At 30.2% G+C, this 15,294-nt stretch overlaps 2 protein-coding genes across 9 annotated transcripts; one reads left to right on the forward strand and one right to left on the reverse strand.

Moving 5' to 3' along the window:
- Positions 1–792: 792 nt before the first annotated feature.
- LOC117231979 (ral GTPase-activating protein subunit beta) lies at positions 793–8,596 on the reverse strand. 7 transcript variants are annotated; one of them, XM_033491025.1, is made up of 25 exons: positions 8,462–8,596; positions 8,259–8,319; positions 7,746–8,166; positions 7,544–7,570; positions 7,215–7,429; positions 6,956–7,139; positions 6,594–6,854; positions 6,167–6,358; positions 5,866–5,970; positions 5,653–5,793; positions 5,346–5,584; positions 5,035–5,265; positions 4,789–4,942; positions 4,622–4,729; positions 4,157–4,258; positions 3,778–3,918; positions 3,673–3,687; positions 3,435–3,595; positions 3,179–3,352; positions 2,695–3,104; positions 2,198–2,609; positions 1,810–2,122; positions 1,462–1,725; positions 1,136–1,385; positions 793–1,071 (listed from the first exon to the last, which is right to left on the reverse strand). In XM_033491025.1, exons 2-25 carry the CDS (start codon positions 8,292–8,294, stop codon positions 945–947), a joined length of 4,683 nt encoding a protein of 1,560 aa, XP_033346916.1. In that variant the 5' UTR covers positions 8,295–8,319; positions 8,462–8,596; the 3' UTR covers positions 793–944. The 7 variants fall into 7 exon arrangements, with proteins under 7 accessions (XP_033346916.1, XP_033346920.1, XP_033346915.1 ...); XM_033491029.1 differs by having other exon boundaries at positions 7,746–7,973; positions 8,038–8,166; positions 8,259–8,586; XM_033491024.1 differs by having other exon boundaries at positions 8,259–8,586.
- A 493-nt stretch (positions 8,597–9,089) lies between these two features.
- Positions 9,090–14,692, forward strand: LOC117231982 (protein wings apart-like). 2 transcript variants are annotated; one of them, XM_033491040.1, is made up of 11 exons: positions 9,090–9,779; positions 10,084–11,810; positions 11,891–12,139; positions 12,235–12,483; positions 12,564–12,788; positions 12,885–13,107; positions 13,195–13,410; positions 13,491–13,667; positions 13,736–13,824; positions 13,898–13,999; positions 14,080–14,269. In XM_033491040.1, exons 1-11 carry the CDS (start codon positions 9,596–9,598, stop codon positions 14,227–14,229), a joined length of 3,591 nt encoding a protein of 1,196 aa, XP_033346931.1. In that variant the 5' UTR covers positions 9,090–9,595; the 3' UTR covers positions 14,230–14,269. The 2 variants fall into 2 exon arrangements, with proteins under 2 accessions (XP_033346931.1, XP_033346930.1); XM_033491039.1 differs by having other exon boundaries at positions 9,596–9,779; positions 13,488–13,667; positions 14,080–14,692.
- The last annotated feature ends 602 nt before the right edge of the window (positions 14,693–15,294 follow it).

Genomic DNA, 15,294 nt, shown 5'->3' on the forward strand with positions numbered 1-15,294 from the left:
TTTCCTTGTCTTTCATACGTTAAATTTGAGAAATTAAAGTTAAAATATCTGCTAAACTAGTAGTTTTTCGATATAAATAGGTTAATACCTTTTTATAGCTAATGCCGAGATAAATCGATTAATGTATTAAAAAATATATAGTCCCATTTAAAAAAATGAAGTTGACCTTAATGTCTCCTCACATCATCCGACCTGTAAAAATATAATTTGCAACACATGACGTGCCCTTCGCATCAAACAATAATTGTAAAAAGAATTTTTTTGTTGGAACCAATCACTTACGAGGTACTTTAATTTTTCGAGATAAAAGAAACATCTTGTATATTATAAATAAGTACAATAGAACCCTGTTTATATGAATCTGTCACGGAACGAATTAGTTCATATAACTAGGTTGTTCATATAATAAGAGTCCACCTATTTCTCTCCAACAGCTATGATTTTTCGTTCAGTCGATAGATCATGCTTATATAAGAGATTCCATGAAACATGTACTTTTAAATGCATAATAATGTTGCCAATTTATATTATATAACACGTATCCCTACAGTCCCTACTGTTTCAACCTTATTGTTAAAACAATTCCATGTTCATATAAGTAGATTGAGGCTCGGTGGTAGTTCAAATAATAGGAGCTCAGTTAAAGTTCAGTTAATCAGGCATTACTAAAATTTTATTCATATAACCAAAATCCTCCTATATTAATTTTGAATGTGTTATATTTTATATTATATATGATAATATTATATAATGAATATTATATGATCATGATTTAATATGATATAAATATTGAATATTATACATGTGTAATAAACAGTTATATTCTAAATTACAAAGTATGGGAAAATTAAATTTATCATTCTATGGTAATGTATATTTATTATTCAGAAATATATCTTTATTATATATGTAATTTGATGTGAATTTAATTTATATTAATTTTATTAAATTTGATAAGTTTGGGTACTACTAAATAAAAGTGTTAGTAGCTCTGGTTCGGTTAAATTTTTCTTATATTTTTGTACCATTTCTTGAATCTTCAAACGTCTACGTACATGTGGTGGGTGGTAACTGTAAAATATTATAAATATTGTACATATTAATATGACCAAACTATAATTATAATTTTATATACCTATCATTGTCAAGCCTTTTCCTACGTCCCATATTTAATGCTGTTTGTCTAACAAGTGTTCCCAATACCCTTCTAGATACAACCATTCCATCTATTAGTGGAGTGGCCAAATTAATTCTAGAAACTGGACCTTGCAATCTGACTCTCATTAATCCACTACTGAGAGCTTGGAGAAAAATTACTTGTACATCTGATACTTGAATGACTCTTGATTGTTCAAGACCGCTATAAGTACAAGGAAGAAGATCACCTGCACATAAAATGGGATTATAAAATTTCCTTTATTTGATTAAAATAAATAAATATCTTTATTTAAGTGATAATACTAATTGGAAATTGAGCAAAATCCTCTAAACTCTCTAGCCAAACAACCATAATTTTAATGTCAGTTTGTACAGGTAAAACTTGTTTAGCTGTTTTTCTTGGTTTTACTAAATCCACATTAGAAGAGGTACAGGAATTAGATCCTGTTAAACTAGGTGGTTGTTTTTCTAAATCAAGTGACATTGTTCGCGAGTTTTGCATTGTATTCTGTCCTGTCCCACTATTTCGAGGTGAAGTACTTTCACTAATGCTTCTTTCAAACCAAACTGCAATTATTAATTATTGTATAATTCGTTCACAAAATATAATATTATTTTCTTTAATACATTGTCATTCGTTTTAAGTTGTACCTTGATTAGAACTGATATCACTACCATAACTTGTTTCCTCCAGTGAGTCCGAATTTACCATATTGTTTAACTGAGTGGGTACAACAAATGCAATTTCTGAGCTAACATCTGCCCAATAAAGTACATGAGTATCGCCATTATAAAGAGCTCCACCATGATCACTATGAGCTGGTTGTGGTACATTCAATTGTGGTGTTACTCTCCATGAAGTAGAAATATGTCCAGTCCAACCGGCATGTGTTGATACAGAAACTGGCCAGCCAAGAGAATTTAAGAATTCTAAGAAATTCGATGATACATTCGATTCATGTAACTATAAAAATAAAACTACTTTACATAGATGTAAATATACAGTGATAAAGTATTCTAAAATAAAAAATGTAATTACCACGTTAGATAATATTTCTGTAGAAGTTTTTTGACCAGCTTTTACATAAAAAATGTAAACAGTATCACATGTTCTTGGACTAATGTTATCTAAAGTTTCTAAGTCTAAATAAAATCCTGGAATGGTTGGATCTAAAGCAGTAAGGCCACTGTTTCTAGATTCATTGTTTTCTTTAGGTTCGATATTTAAAAAACCAAAATGACTTAGAAACAGACGTGCAGTTTGAAATTCGTGGCAAATGTGAGGTGGTACACATTCTTCTGTCTTTTCCTCTGAAACTTTATCATTTCCATCACAATATTTTGTTTCAATATTCATTTGACGTTCTAACAATTGTGTCAAAATTTGATGTTCATTTCTGATTACATCATTATCATTCATAACTGCTTCTAAACTTGGAATAGATTCATCCCTAAATAAAATTTGGGTGTTTCAATAAAATCCCATTTTTTAATATTTTTAATTGAATTAAAATACGTTGATGAAATTTAACATACACTTTACAATGTGGAATTCGATCTACATTATCAGGAAAAAATTTAGGTTTGTAATCTGTTCGTGGAGCAGCTTCAGCTAATGGCAGTGGTCGACCTGGATTTGTATTTACACTTCTTATACTAGATCTATGTCTTGGTAAATGTCGAAGCTGCATCGTCCAAGCATGTCTTCCAAATGGACCACGTATTAATACAGTTACAGTAGGTTGTGGATCTTGATCATTTCCAAGTGGTTCTTCTAATAATGCTAATATAGTAGCATTTTCTGCAACAAAATATCGAAATCTTTCAACTGCTGCTTGACGTGGAACTCGACCGCCAGTCCAACTATTACAATGTCGGAGAAGTGATACTTCATCTAGTAAAGATGACAATGATTGTGCTCCACATGCACTAGGGAAATAACCAACCTGTAAACAAATAAATTTACTTAAAATACTTTCATAAATATATTATTTGTCAATCATAACATTGCCTAATATACTTGTTCTAAAATGACGGTAAGAAGCGCGTCAGCAGCGTCTCTAACACGCATAGATGCTGGTTTTAATTCTTTCTCATCTTTCATTTTAATGGGTTCACCAGGTTTTCCTACACTTTTTGTTCCTGACACACCAAGTTCGACTACTTCCAGAACTGTTGTTAAGCAATCCTTATCCTAAAAGAATGATTCTAATTGTAAGTATAAATTTGTTGCAATGCTAACGTCTGTTGCAATTAGATATAAATAAATTAATAACTTGTAATAGTTGTGAATGAGCAGTGAGCCAAGTTTTTAAACAACTAAATGCAGCAACAATAGAAGAATGAAGATCTTTAGAATGAGCTGGTGGTGGACGCCAACATTGATATGCAATATAGTCACAGAGCCATTTCACAGCCCGTTTACATTCTAAAGCATCTGCAATGTTTATTAAAAATATAGTATTTTGTAATTAAATTTTAAACTATAAACTGTATCATAGAATATAATTCAACCTGTTAATTTCCTTGCTGCGTATAAAATATTTAAAATTATATGAGTTGGCATATTTCCTAAATCAAAAAATACTATTATATATTTTGATAAATTTTATAATTTACCTGTTTCACGAATACGTGTTCTAGCTAATCCTGATAATATCTCAAGAGCTGCTAGAGAAATATTTAAATCTGTCTTCCATGATGATATTAATCTGTGACAAACTAAATATGTAGCTCTTACAAAAAGAGCATGAGCTGAATCTGTAACAGTAATCCATATATTTAATTATAAAAAACGTACGAATTTAACTAATTTTCAAAATACTATGTACAATATATGTTACAAATCTTTTGAAATGCAAGCTTTTGCATAATGTTATCCAAAGAAAGCTTCAATGTATAACAAAAACATCGAAATAAAAATAGATGATATTTCACAACATTTCTTATATGCACGATAATTAAACACAAAACTAATATAAAAAATACTTGTATTTACCAAATGCAACACATTCCTCTTGAAGAGTTGTAATATCAGAGGTGTCACCGAGCGAGCGTTGGTCACTGGATATACTTATTTGACTGGCAGAATCGCTGGTGACTATTAAGCAATGATGAAACAGTACAATGATGAATGCATAACAAAACATAACTTATAATAATAAAAATGAATGACATCTTACAGAAGCACGTACAAAGCAAATACAAGAAAGTAATGTTAAGCATTATGATCTTGCATTGGATATAAAGCAAAATTCAATTTTAATTTACAAGCAACTGATAAATGTTAATAAGTTGCCATCTCGAATAATGAAATATTAGTTCCAGTTATTATTACTGGAATAATGTAATTTGGAATTACCTTTCGAATTTTAACATTAGAATAATTCTTTAAAAATGTTAAGAATTTCAGTATGTATAGATACAACTTAATACCATTTAAGTAATACACGAAATAACAAACCTGATGATAATAAATTTACGGCAGAATCATGTGCCAGAGCGTCAGGTTGTGTGACTTGCTCAACTTCTTCTGCTGCTGCAGAGTCTTGTACACTTAACAGAAGAGCGCCTAAAAAGGAAAATAAATTATAAAAAATTGTTGTATATTAAATATTGAAGCAATATTACCTAGCAACATATGAGTATTCTGAGAATCAGTTTCAACTTGTAGTGCGTTTATAAGCAAATTCATAAGTCTCGATTTTAACTGTGCAAACGTTACATGATTTTTGTCAGTAACCATCGAACTTAGAAATGTTGGAAGTTCCTTGATAGTAAGGTTCTGTAAGATAAAAATTGTATAAATTGTATGAAATTATTTAATTTACAATTGTATTATTATAATAAAACAAATATTTTATATATATTAGTTACTTGAAAGTGTAGAGGTAACGCCAGCGTTGATATTAACAAATGTATTGAGGCTCTTCGTAAGTCCGGTTTTGATACAACATTAGATTTAAGTTTTAAATCTTTTTCTGGAAGTACAGTTTCTAAAGCCGATATTACTGCAGGCACTAATACTTGTACACCATTTAGATCTAGACGAAATAAATCAGCAGAATTCAAAAGAATACTTGCTAACGTTTCACCGCATTCTCGGGACTGTAAACAAGGTTTAAATACGGATTATATATATTTTTACAAATGTTATATGTGTAAAATTATAACGAATAATTTATTACCTCGTCAACTTTAAGACCATGATTCATTGCTTGATAAAATCTAGCTAGATAAATAGGTAAAATTTCTTCTCCGGTCTTTTTAGCACAAAATATTCGACATAGTGCTCCCAAAGCTTCTGCTCTTCCGGATTCATAACGATCTATGCAAAGAGCTGGTGGAACATCATTAACAGTTTCTTGCAAAGAACTAGGACCCTCAACAAGTACGGAAGATGGACGTTTTGATGCACCTGATGGTTCTGTTTATTGAGAACATTAATGTTTATATTACTTAATCAAATTGAACATTGCATCGAATAATGCTTACGTGGTAAATTTTGTGACCATCCATCAGTACCTATAAATGCAGCTTCGAATAACCATTCACCAAAAAGATGTAATATACTGTTACATTTTGGCCGCCCTGGAGCTAAAGGAGGTCTAATGTCTTGGACTAATGAAGTCATAGCTATAAATATAAGGATTTTATAATGTTCTAAATAAAATTGTTATTGAATAAAAATAATTTATTACATCTTACATGTTGTACTTGAAGCTGAAGATGGTCCTGAATTAGATATCAACATAGGTGGTGTACTTGACACACGACTTGTTGTTAAACCAATCAAGGAAGCTTTTGGAATTCCTATAATAGGAAACAATTATAAAATATAAATGATAATTTAATATATTTTTCTAACAGTTTGTTTTTAGAATGTAACATTTCTCCAAAATAGGAAAGGAGAGAGAGAAGAAATATAAAGAAATATTTGATAAAAATATATACAATTTTAGAAGACATGTGTATAAATATAAAACACCGAAAGATAAGTGCTGAATACCCTTAGTCACTGCAGAAGGTGTTACACTGAAACTTTTGGCAAGTCTGCGTTGCGTTGGAGGTGTAGGAGAAGGTTGTGTCATATCCTTATTACTTGATTTATCCCATCCTACACCTCCACTTCCAGTGCTAGCAGATCCACATGTGATGGTAGATACACAACATTCTTCCCAGCAACATGCCTGTGAAACTCCTAAAACATTTGTGACTGCGTGCAACCATCACCAACAAAGCAAGTTGGAAACTCCATATCCTATTATAGGTATTTCAAAGTAAATAGGAAAAGTGTTGAAACAGATCATCTTAATTTTTTTGTAGAATATACAATTTATAACTTGCATATATATGATCCCCAAAAAAGTGTGATATCAGTTATATTTGGATATTACAGAACTTTACATAATTCAATTATATAGATATGTACTTACCAAGGAAAGCATCCACTTGTCCAGCTATACCTTTAATGGCTTTTAAAAATATTTGTGGCAAACTCTGTAAACATGGATGTTGACACGGATCTATTACATTTGGACTTGCAATAGCATACTGTAAAAATGCTTGAGTCTGTGAAATAACAGCGGGTCTGCATAGATCAACAGGATCACCTATAGTTCGCAACAATCTATACCATGCTTGAGCCACTGCTTCATCTGACATTGTAGGTGGCACAAGTTGAGAATCTTCTTCACCTAAGTATATTATTTACATGTCTAATAACGATATAAATTACTTATGTGAAGAACAATATAATTATGTATATAATAATAAATTATAAATTGAAATAACTAACTTATTTTTAATTCTGGGAACATTGGACCATACATAATTTGCAAGAGCCTTGCTGTAAGAGCAAGGCAAACACGATTCCATTGTTCTACCAATGCTAATCTGTGTCGCCAACGAAGACATGACTCTCTTAATGTGCGCCATAATGGTGGTGATGGAAAATTGCGTTCACATGCCACTAACCATACCTAAAAGTATTTTTATATAATTATTAGCTTAACTGCTTATTCAATAACAACATTTTTCTTACAAAAACATAATACCTCTAACAATACACCTAGAACTCTTTCACATAACTGCTCTCCAGCATCTTCTCTTGTTGCTGGAGGAGCTAAAAGTGCATCATTAATACCAATAAGAAATAATAATAAACTCTCCCAGGTTTCTCTTTCTAAAGTGGCAGGTCCTCTTGCAATTTGTTGCAATGTTCTAAGTACTCTATGACATAAAACAGCTTGCCTATTAATTGTATCTGTTCCTGTAAATAATATTTAATATTTTACAATCATTAAGTATTTATAACTATCATTAAAATGTAACTTCTTTATATTTAGTCCTTCATGTAATGTGGTTATTTTAGTTACAAAATTACCTAGATCCTGATATAAAAATGGCCAGACTACAAAGGAAAAGATAATAACTGTTAGATAAAAATATATCCAACATGCTAAATATTTAATTAATACTAAACTTTTTTGGAGTTAGAAATTCACATTATGTATTATAAAAACATATAAAAAACAAAAGGAAAATATGAAAAAGGTGATTTATTTTATTACAGTGATTTATTTTACCTTCTCCTTTTCGTGGAACAAATAAATTATGAAAATGGCTGATTATTTTTCTGGCATAGAAATTAGGATCATCTATGATTGGTCTAGGTACACATATCTTCGGTGTAGAATATAGTGCAGACAACCACTCACAATATACATTAACACAATCTCTAACAGTATCATGCTCAGCCAAAGGTAAGGATAGTCCAAAACATATTACTTCCATACACCATTGTACTTCCTTATCTGTGCATAATGGACTAGGCTCAGCTGCTTGTGTAATGCCAAGATTTGCAGCCAACTGACGTACAATAGATAAAGCAACTTCTTTTCCTGCTCCAGGAGAAAACTTTTCTAGGACACTTTGACTTTCTTCTGAGCCTTGTTGAATCAAAACACTTAGAGAAGCCCATTCGGAATACATTCCTCCTTGGGTATCCTACATAGATATAATAATTAGAATATTATAATAATGGAAAAATTATTGTAATAAATATTATAATAATACAAAAAAAAGTATTACGCCATTACCTTAAGATTAACTCTATTAAACACGCCTAAATTCATAGATTACTTTCTGGTTTGATGTCTTTTAAAAATTAAAAAAGAGAAAGTAAAATTTCGTATATATTCTTTCAATTTAGGTACAAAAACTGTTCAATTTCATTTGGTACACATAAAAACAGTACATATATTTGCAGAATTATATGTATGTAATTTTTAAAGCAACAAACATTATCAAATATGTATAGATATGTGTAAAACTTGACAGTTGCAAGCATTATTTGACAGATTATCACTTCTATGTAGTAAGTTTCCTCAATACGGTTTTTATTGGCTGTTGTATAATTGTATCGTAATAGTGTTTTCGTTCCTAAAAAATGTCCCCATGCAATATTTAATTTATTGAAAAATATATAAAATTAAATAACTTTGGTTTCGGTGTTAAAAAATAGATAACTATAATATTTCATAATTAAGAATTATTGATTACTTTTTTAACAGTTATTGTTGTATAAAATACTAATTCCATTCATAAATACTTTCTTAAGATACAGTAAAATATTTCAAAATAAAATAAATGTGAGATCGAAAAATATTGAAATCATATCTACAAAATACATATCTGCATATATGCATGTCCATGCGTATATACAATATATATATATAATTTGATTTGTTTCTAAGAATCCTTAAAAGTTAAAGATTCTTGAGTTTGAAATTCACATAAAGCACAATTCATCATTTATTACATAAAATAAATTTTGATTGGAGGATTTTCTACCGGTAAGGTAGATAAAAGGTAGAAGATAGCATTTTAGCTCTACCTACTGGATAGGACGACAAGTATTACAATCTTGTATATTGTATTACTCGTTTTTTTTTTTGTGTATGGTATGTATCTAAATCTTGAAACGAAAAACATCGACAGATGGCTCAAGATCATGTTATGACTAATATTTCTAGTTGGACTTATGCTGACATATAAAAATTATAATAATTAAAGCTAAGTGTAAAAATATAGGATCAAGAATAACTAAGATAAGAACAATGTTTCCGAACATAAATCGAATTTGAAGTTACAGTTTCATATATTTGTGCATCGGGGTAAATAGCAAATGAAACATGGCGTTTGTTTCTTTCATATGTTCCGAAGATATTGCTTCTTGATTTTTTATTTCAAGTTTTTAATTATCAACGCGAACAACGATTCCGATGAATTGAGGTTTTTTTCCTCATAACACTTCTCCGCAAGTGTGCAAACAATCAATGCTTATTTCCTACATGCTTAAATTAAAAAAATGAAGAGAAATATTATTTGTGTCTTTTGAGATGTGGAACACTTTTGAAATACTGAAGAATACAGTATGACGTCCCGTAGTTACACAAAATCTTACAGCCGTAAGGTCAGTAGTGTGACACCTGGGAGTATTCAATTTGATAAGCTTTTTAGGGAAAATAGCAATCGACCTTCCGCTGCTAAATCAGCTGGCACTGTTGGGAAATGGGGTATAACATCTTTTACATCTATAAGGAGTACAAATATCAATGGTATGTACTTTCTTTGTCAATATAAATTATATCCTTTGTCACACATATTTATTTATATCTAATTAATAAATGTTAAACATACATTTAGTGTCTAACAACATAGAATGTTAAAAAATTACTTAATGTAAGATTTTGTTTTATTCTATATACTTCACATACTTTGCTTTTATATATATAATTTTATTCAGAAGATAAATCTACCTATACATTGTGCATTTATCAGTTGCAATATTTATATGATTAATGATTTAACAAATAAGAATAAATTTTGTAGGAAATTATGTGAATATTATTTCATTTATAGGAAGGAGAGATGATATTCACAATACCTTTGGTGCAAAAAGAGTAAAGCTTGATTATGGAAATCAGAATGCTCGTGTAAATTCTGGGAAAGATCCATTTTCCTTTGAAACTGATCCTGACAATAAATCAGATGTTGCACCACCAGTTGTTAAACCTAAGAAATTTTTTAAAAGTAGAAATGTTCCACCTTCAATAGAAGAATCTCGCCAGGATATGGCAATATATAGACAAGTACCTGATTCACATTATGGTAGAGCCCGTGCTCAAAAAATCTCTCCACAACCACCACCACCACCACCACCACCATCACAACTACAACCAAAACAATCCTTAACAAAAGTATCAAATGCTCCAGCTAAAAAAGTGACAGATACTTTAGAAGGAATCAATAATGATCCTCCTATTAGAGAAGAAGGGAAACCTCCTATTGTATTGAGAATATGCAAAGGTACAGCACGACTAGTCTATGGGAATGTGCAGAACACTCAACAGCCAGAACCTGAAACATATAGAATTTCTACACCCCTCATCAGTCCCACAAAAGTAGATATGGAACGTAAAAACTTTAATGTGGATGTGAATGTTAAATCTGATCATAAAGCAGTTCGTTCTCAAGAACCCATTATCTCGACTGTATCAATACCTCTAGAAAATTCAGAAATGCGCAGAACTACCCGTAGTCGAGCAAAAAATCTGCAGTTAGATTTAACAACAACATCTTCTATTGTCTCTACAGCACCAGTAACATCCAATTCACATAGTTCTGGTCTTTCTTTAACCCTTAGGAAATCTGTAACTGATTCCAACAATACATTAATATCTCATTATGATATTGTTAAGACTGACTGTGGTTCTACGTACTCTTGTAAGCCAGCAATTGAACCATTAATTGGGCGTGATCAACCACTGCCAACTACAACTCAAGAATTAATTGATATATTGTCAAGTGATTCTGACCCTATGCAAACAAGACCAATGATGATGAATACTTCAGAGACTGAGGAAAATACAGAAGTTGTTCCAGATGAAGTCCAACACTGTTCTATAGATATTCCAACAAATGAAGTAGTTTCTGGACCTACTTTACAACATGAATTAAAATCAGAATCAGACCCAGTACCAGAATCAGGTCCAGCTACAGAACCAGCATTAGGTTCAGGAACAGAAACAGAACCAGAAGTTGAACCAGATCCAGCTCCAGAACCTGATCCTGAAGTAGAGACAGAACAAACTAACCGTATTATTGATAATGACACAGCTACAGCAAAAACCTTAGTTGATCAAGATTGGTTTTCTGGGAGTGATGACAGTGAAGGTGTGAGTGGTAATGCAGAAAATGATATAGCATTACATGTAACTAGTACAGTCACAGAATTACAACCATTAAATACTCCATGTACAACTATTCAGAAGCCTGCTACTAAGAAAGGTAGTATTTTTAAAAGTCGCTCAACAGGTACTACAAATGGAAATAAAAGAAGAGCTTTGTACAAACACAAGTGGTGTGATAGTGATAAAGAATCTAGTACCACAGATACTTCTAATGTTGGAAATAGTACACCTACTACTGCTTCAGGATCTCATAGTGGTACAGATCCTGTAGCTTATGAAGAAGAATTCGATCCTTCACAATTAACAAGAGTTGTAAAGTACCCTGAAGCTGATGCAGATTTTGAAGATGAATCTGATGCTATAACTAGTGTTCGCTGTGGCAAGAAAGTAAAGGGAGTATGTACATTGTATACTTTATGCATTGTAATATATTAATTTATTACAAATTTGATATTGAACAATACTTGTCTTTTTAGTTCTATACTGTAGTAAAAAATGTGAAAAAAGCTCATCAAATTCAAGAAAGTGGAGAATTTCAAGAGTTTAATGATGATGTTGAATATATATTAGACACTTTAAGAGAAAACAATCCAAATGCTACTCGCTGCCTTTCAGCTATAAGATTGGCAAGCAAATGTATGGCACCTGCATTTCGTATGCATGTACGTGCTCATGGCACTGTTGCTAAATTCTTCAAAGCTCTTCATGATGCAACAAAAGATCAGGTAACGTTTTATTTTCATAGAATGTAATATATGTAAATTTTATCAGGTCTAATAATATATGTGAAAATTTAAATGAAACTCTATGTGTTTTGTAGAGTCTTGCTTTATGTACAGCAACAGTAATGTTTGTATTAAGTCAAGATCGTTTAGCTATGGATTTAGATCGTGATTGTTTAGAATTAATGTTAAGTTTGTTAGAATCTGATGCCAGTCACAAAGATGCACTTGATGATTGTGGCCTTAGTCGGGCAGAACTTCTAAAAAATAAAGAAAAAGTACGTCAGTTATGTGCTGATATTCAAGCTCAAGGACATGCAAAACATTTAAATCTTGATAATATAACAGTAAGTATTATTTCTATTCATAATTACCAGGAAAGAAATATAAAAAGTAAATGAACAAATATATCATAAATTAATTCTAGGTTGGTCAACTTGCTATGGAAACACTCCTTAGTCTTACATCCAAACGTGCTGGTGAATGGTTTAAAGAAGAACTTAGAGAATTGGGAGGTTTAGAGCATATTGTAAAGACTATCAGAGATTGTCATCGCCATATTAATACCCAAAATATTACAAAATCTGGTTGGACAGATCCATTATTAGACAAATTGCGTAAAGTTGATAGATGTTTACGTGTATTAGAAAATGTGAGATCTATGTTTTATATAATGATATACATACTTAAAATTTATAATACGGTTTACAATACATTTATTTATCCTTTTTAATTGAAATTCTTTTAGGTTACTCATATGAATGAGGAAAATCAAGTATATTTATTGAAATATGAGAATGGAATTTTAGTCAGCACTTTAGCAAATTTATATCATCTTTGTGGACAAGAAATTCCTATTTATCCTACTATAGACCCAAGTGATAAAACTTCCACTGGTGCTGTTATTAGAGAATGCTTGTTTGCTATTATTAAGGTTCTTATTAACCTTACACATCGATTTAATAGACAATGTAGGACTTTATTATATTTTATCTTCCAAAAAATATTAATAATTTACTTTTACCAATGTATAATACAATGTTTTATAATTATTTCAGCTTTTGGGAGTAAATCACTAGGCCTGCAACCAGGTGTTTTAGATTGCAGTTTGTATCTTTTATTGCGTGTCCCCGAGTCACTTCCTGAAGAGAAACGTTTTGATATGATGATGTTAGCTTTGATTTTATTAATAAATTTAGTAGAACAATGTGATGATAATAAACAGCTGCTTATCGAATCTAAAGCTCCCCCATCAATAGAAAATATTTTTGACGGTGGGTATTTTACAAATTATATTGTTTTCATGAAGATGTGGATCTGATATATTGTATTTACTTCTGTAAAAAAACAGCAGAGGAAAGTGGAGTAGAATGTTTAATCGATCTATTTTATAAACAAGAAGAATTAGCACGTGCCGAAGAACAAAAAACCGATGCTATTTTAGATGGTAAAAAAGATTCTGAACAAACAGAAACTGTATCGACAACAACTAAATCTCAAGAGGAATTCATTGAAGAAACTGTCACAAAATGTTTGTATAATTTTTGTTTAAGATATTATAAATTTTGTAAAATATAATTTTAGAAATTCTTTTTGTAGTATTACAAAAAGCGGGACGTCATATGGAACATACTTTAATAGGAGCATATGTAGTGCTTTTACTTGGTTACTTAATAATGGATAATAAGGTAATAAATTTTTAAGTTTAAAATTACAATGCTAATACTATAGAAGAAAATAATGTAATACATATACTTTTAGGATTATGAATTGTTGGTACGCAGTAGACTTCCAGATAATAATTTTACTACTATGGTGTCTGTACTTCAGAAATTCTTCAATTTCATGAATTTAACGGCATCGGTAATTATTTTTAATTGTTTTATTTATACACATCTATAAAAATTATCAGAAAATTTGGATATATGAATAACTTATTCTAGAATGAAGTAAGCAGCTGTGGAATTGCTGCTACTGAAAAGGTGATTAAGTTCCTAAAAGTCTCAGATGCCCGCATTGAAGAAGAGAAAAGTGAATTACCATTATCAGCTTTAGAAGATCCAAACATAATGCTCCATTTATCTTCGTCTTGATTGATATCACATTTACACATTTGATATTTTTTATTACCCTGGCATGCAAAAAGAGCCAAAGTTATATGTGTCCAACGAAGGAAATTTTATCTATTGCAGTATAAATGGACCTGTTTCATATTGACCATATATTTTGATATATATTTATTCACTTACGTAATTTATTGCTGTACCTTTCATTAAATTGACTTATTTTCCCAATCACAGTAACAAGTTAGGTATTAAGCATAAGTTAATTAATTACTAGAAACTAATATGATAAAGAACGCGCCTTGTAATTACGCATGCAGCTCACTTAAGTTTTTTAATGGCACGTATGTAATATTATTACTTTAGTTGCTTTGCCAAACAATCATTTTTTTAAATTTTGTGACTGACAAGAGGAATGATAATTTGTAAACTTCTTGTCAGAGTATAATTCGTTTGCTGTACAATAATGCATAAATTTTAAATTTTTCCATTATTTTGAAATTTCAATTTATTTTACATTTTAAGTTTTGTTACAAGATTGGCGGTGTTGGGTTTTATTACGACCCATTTAATATTTGATATAGCATTATTTTGTAAGTTTATTTTAATATTAAAATTATACTATAAGCTTTGTAAATGTAAATTTATAAATTATAATTGTATCTTAAATTCCTAGTTTCCAGTTATTGTATCTCATTACGAGATATAGAACTTCATAAACCTTAATAACATATTTTGTCTCACAATTTCAAAGGAAAAATAAAAGATACATTATATTGTTATGTGTATGCAATAAACTAGCTTCATAAATTACGAATTTGTAAATAAACCATTTTTTTCATAAAAATCAAATACATTTTATATCAAGAAATATAAGACGTAATTTCAATATGTAAAAAATACATATATTTTTCTTTCATTTAAGGTAAGTCAAAACCAAATTGAAAACATTACATATTTTATTTACATTATTTATTTCAAACGGAATATCTACAAAAATATACAAAAATACACGTAAGATATGTGTCAACTTATTAAACAAAATTTCTGAGTTGGAAAAGTTGAAAATTAGACTTAAAAGTAGTAAACATGTTT

This window comes from Bombus vosnesenskii, unplaced genomic scaffold (genome assembly GCF_011952255.1).
Source record: "Bombus vosnesenskii isolate JDL3184/JDL3185 unplaced genomic scaffold, Bvos_JDL3184-5_v1.1 scf7180000013277, whole genome shotgun sequence".
NCBI lineage: Eukaryota > Metazoa > Arthropoda > Insecta > Hymenoptera > Apidae > Bombus > Bombus vosnesenskii.

What these genes read in the sequence shown, in the direction of transcription:
- LOC117231979 (XM_033491025.1), bottom strand. Translation starts at nt 8,294, where the DNA reads ATGAATTTAGGCGTGTTTAATAGAGTTAATCTTAAG. An exon ending in CGAATTCCACATTGTAAAGT is followed by an intron (nt 2,610 to 2,694) that starts GTATGTTAAATT and finishes AATTTTATTTAG; the next exon opens with GGATGAATCTATTCCAAGTT. An exon ending in TGATATCAGTTCTAATCAAG is followed by an intron (nt 1,726 to 1,809) that starts GTACAACTTAAA and finishes TAATAATTGCAG; the next exon opens with TTTGGTTTGAAAGAAGCATT.
- LOC117231982 (XM_033491039.1), top strand. Translation starts at nt 9,596, where the DNA reads ATGACGTCCCGTAGTTACACAAAATCTTACAGCCGTAAGGTCAGTAGT. An exon ending in TAAATCTTGATAATATAACA is followed by an intron (nt 12,484 to 12,563) that starts GTAAGTATTATT and finishes AATTAATTCTAG; the next exon opens with GTTGGTCAACTTGCTATGGA. An exon ending in ACATCGATTTAATAGACAAT is followed by an intron (nt 13,108 to 13,194) that starts GTAGGACTTTAT and finishes TAATTATTTCAG; the next exon opens with CTTTTGGGAGTAAATCACTA.